Consider the following 3,512-nt stretch of genomic DNA (forward strand, 5'->3'; position numbering starts at 1 on the left):
CATTAAAGTAAAGGGGTAGTGAACGAATTCCACATTCCATATATCCATAAAATAAATCATTCATAAACATAATCATCTCATATCAGAACATACATAATGGCATACTCCATAGAACATAACATTTGTCGTCCAACGACTAGAGTAACTGGTCCCGGACACCGATTAAACACATACTGAGATCTCGTAAACTGGTCCACTTAGGACTATCTATGGATGCCATACTAGATTCGCAAACTGGACATTCGTTCACAGAAAACATTTATCATTTCAAAACCATAGCATAACGTAGCACTTTTAAACATAGATCATACTAACATATCTTTACAGAAATGTTACTCACAGTGGGTTTCCAAAACCGATTGCACGATCTTCGCCTCCCGACCTGCAATTATCAACATATAACACATTTCTTCAATACACATTATCATTAACTCGCTTAATTCATGCCATTCTATTCTTTCTTTACTCTATTTCATGATTATGAGATGCTAAATGATGCAAATGACATGTGAAAATCATGTAATTCAACTTCTCGAAATTTCCTGAAATAAGTCCTCCCCGCTCGAGCGCCACTTTGTCCGCTCGAGCGGACTGCACAAATCCAAAACTGCTGGGAGGCTGATTTTCACGCTCGAGCGGGAATCTCTCCGCTCGAGCGGACCACGCGAAAATCTAAAATTCTGGACTCTACTCAAGCTTCAATTTCTCCTTTTTGCAAAACCACTTCAAAGTGATGAAACTCAAGTCCCAAAACACTTGAAACACAACTTGAATTAAACATTATAGCTTCTAAACAAACCCAAATGCATCATATACAAGATCAAACCATTAATTGAGGTGAAGAATCATAACTATTCATGTAAAAGCTTCATTTCTTCATATCCATGGAGGTTCTTCCTCAAGAATGCCAAATATAAACATAAATCATCAATTCATACCATGCATGCTCAAATTAAACACATTTCCCCTTTCAATCCTTTTACTTGCCATGAGATTAAGGATGATTCAACCTTATTTCAAGAAAGTAGAGAAGAAATTCTTACCTTAAGCACTTAATTGGAGAAGATGTAGCTTGATTCTCTTTTTCCCCCTTCTTCCCCTTTCTCACGAATTCTCCTCTCTCTCTCTCTCTCTCTCTCTCTCTCTTTCTAGATTTTTCTTTTCTTCTTTTTGAGTCAAAGAGTCAACATCCTTATCTATGTATAGATATGTCACAAAAAAAAAATAGAATTGTGCCATGATCTTGAGCCAAACAAGGCTTAACGAATCAGACGAAATTCAGTCTTCAATTTATTTTCCCAAATGACTCTAAAAAGTCCCGGTATCACATAGGCGTGTTCAATTTCGTTTTCAGAACCCGCTATGGCCGTCAATTTCAGTCCCAAAGTTCTTATCTCAACAGATATTCTTCTAATTCAAACAGATATTCTTCAATTAATTTGCATAAACACATAATTAATTACTGATAAATATGACACATGTTTTGGGGTCATTACACTCTCCCCACCTTAAGAAGTTTGGTCCTCCAAACTTTACCTTATCCTGGCACAAGCTCAGTCAGAAACAACTCCACGGTTCTATTCAGTTATTCAGCATGATAAGGTAGTTTGTATGTCCATTCCATAACAATGAAGGCAGTATCGTAGCAGTCAAACACGTAATGAACATATTTTACATATACTGAAGTCAGCTAACAAGTTCCATAGCGTTCAATTCAGAGGTAGTAACGTCGATATAACAGTCCATAGCAAAGGGAATAGCAAAGGTAAATTTGTTTCATCACAGTCATAGTCAATGTATTTCATGTCGTTCACGTTCAATTGATGTAACACAATTTACATATGATGTGTTCCGTCACAGTCACATGTTTAATATTTTCCATCGCATAAGTAACATAGCCATCACATAGATAACAGTGCTAACATCACAGTAGATAATAAAAATCATACCTGTATTCGCTTTTCCAGTATTCTGTGTCTTTTCTGAAACTAGGGTGAAAACCCTTCCTTGCCTCAATGTATTCCCCTCAGGAGTAGATGTTACGGTTGTCTTTGGTGTCATTGTTGAGTTAACTCCACTAGCAATGGGTCTTTCATTTCTTGAGTAAACTTGTGGACAAGCTTTAGCTATATGTCCTTTTTGTCCACATTTGAAACAGACTCCAGTTCCACGGCGACAAATGCCCCAATGTTGCTTTCCACATTCCCTACAAGTAGGTCTACCTACACTTCCACTACTGCCCTTTGTTGTATTATCACTAAAACTTGAGTTCAAATTTTCATTCACGGAGGCCACTGATTCACTAACTGTTTCCACTTTCTGTTTCTTGAATTTCTTACTTTCTGCTTCGGTCATTGCTGTTGGCTTGCACATTTTCAAGTTAGCAATATTTGTTTCAGCCATCAAGGCTCTGTCAAGTACGTCAACATATTTTTCTAATTTCAACACATTCACCCTGTCAAGTACCTCAACATGTAAGCCACCCTCAAATTTCCTTGCCTTCTTGTAATCTGTATCAACCATATGAGGAGCATAACGGGCTAATTCAGTAAATTTACTCTCATATTCCGCTACTGACATAGTGCCTTGCTTCAACTGTTCAAATTCAGATATCTTCCTATCTCGCATACATTGTGGAAAATATTTTTCATAAAACGTCTCTTTGAATCGATCCCATGTTAAGTCCCTATTCTCACCTCGTACGAGCATCCACCATCTTCGAGCTTCTTCTGTCAGAGTAAATGTTGCTAACAAAACTTTATAGGCATTTGTACACGGAAACACTTCAAAAATCTTTTCAGTTTCTAATACCCATGCCTCCGCTTTTAATGGTTCAATTCCCCCTGCAAATTCTGGTGGTTTCAGTTTCTTGTATTTCTGTGTCAAGGTGATAACATCATCATTATTAATCGGTTCCATTTGCACAGGTGGTGGTGGAGGAGGCGGAAATGGTTGTCTCTATTGTTGTTGGTTTTGCTCTTGCTGTTGTCTCACCAACCCAGTTAAAGCTTCCACCATTCTTTCTAACCGATCTATTCTGGCATTAAAAGATTCTGACTCATCTACATTCCTTGCATTAGTGTTCTCCATTGGTCTCTAGTACCCATAGCAGATAGAATATTTCATTCTCAATACAATAGTTTCTCTGTTGTCTCATCATTTACAGTTCTTATCTCTTTATATATTCAAAAACACACGCATACATGCACATATGTTTATGCCATGCCCTATTTCTTTTCTAGGACACCCTACAGCTCAGATGGACACGTGTGTGAGTAAATTAACTCGTTCGCTCTGATACCACTCTGTCACGACCCAAACCCGCCCCGAGAAGGTTGGCATCGTAACCAGCCAGTAATCCTAGATTACCACAGGCCTTTCTGTACAAAACATACATAACCGGGGCTTGCGGAAGCGAAAACAAAACACTAACAGTCCAAAGAGCTGTGCATTTATATGAACATACATTACATGCCAAAAATGTTAATTTACTCACTACATTACATCACACA

The 3,512-nt window shown here is 37.9% G+C and overlaps 1 protein-coding gene across 1 annotated transcript; it reads right to left on the bottom strand.

The window, feature by feature from the left end:
* Window positions 1-332: 332 nt before the first annotated feature.
* LOC145814170 (uncharacterized) lies at window positions 333-2,919 on the bottom strand. Its single transcript, XM_082910695.1, has 3 exons — window positions 2,467-2,919; window positions 1,950-2,364; window positions 333-382 (listed from the first exon to the last, which is right to left on the bottom strand). Exons 1-3 carry the CDS (start codon window positions 2,917-2,919, stop codon window positions 333-335), a joined length of 918 nt encoding a protein of 305 aa, XP_082766821.1.
* Window positions 2,920-3,512: the final 593 nt, after the last annotated feature.

This window comes from Camellia sinensis, unplaced genomic scaffold, assembly GCF_055761805.1.
Source record: "Camellia sinensis isolate YWXY unplaced genomic scaffold, ASM5576180v1 Unanchor1, whole genome shotgun sequence".
NCBI classification, from domain to species: Eukaryota; Viridiplantae; Streptophyta; class Magnoliopsida; order Ericales; family Theaceae; genus Camellia; species Camellia sinensis.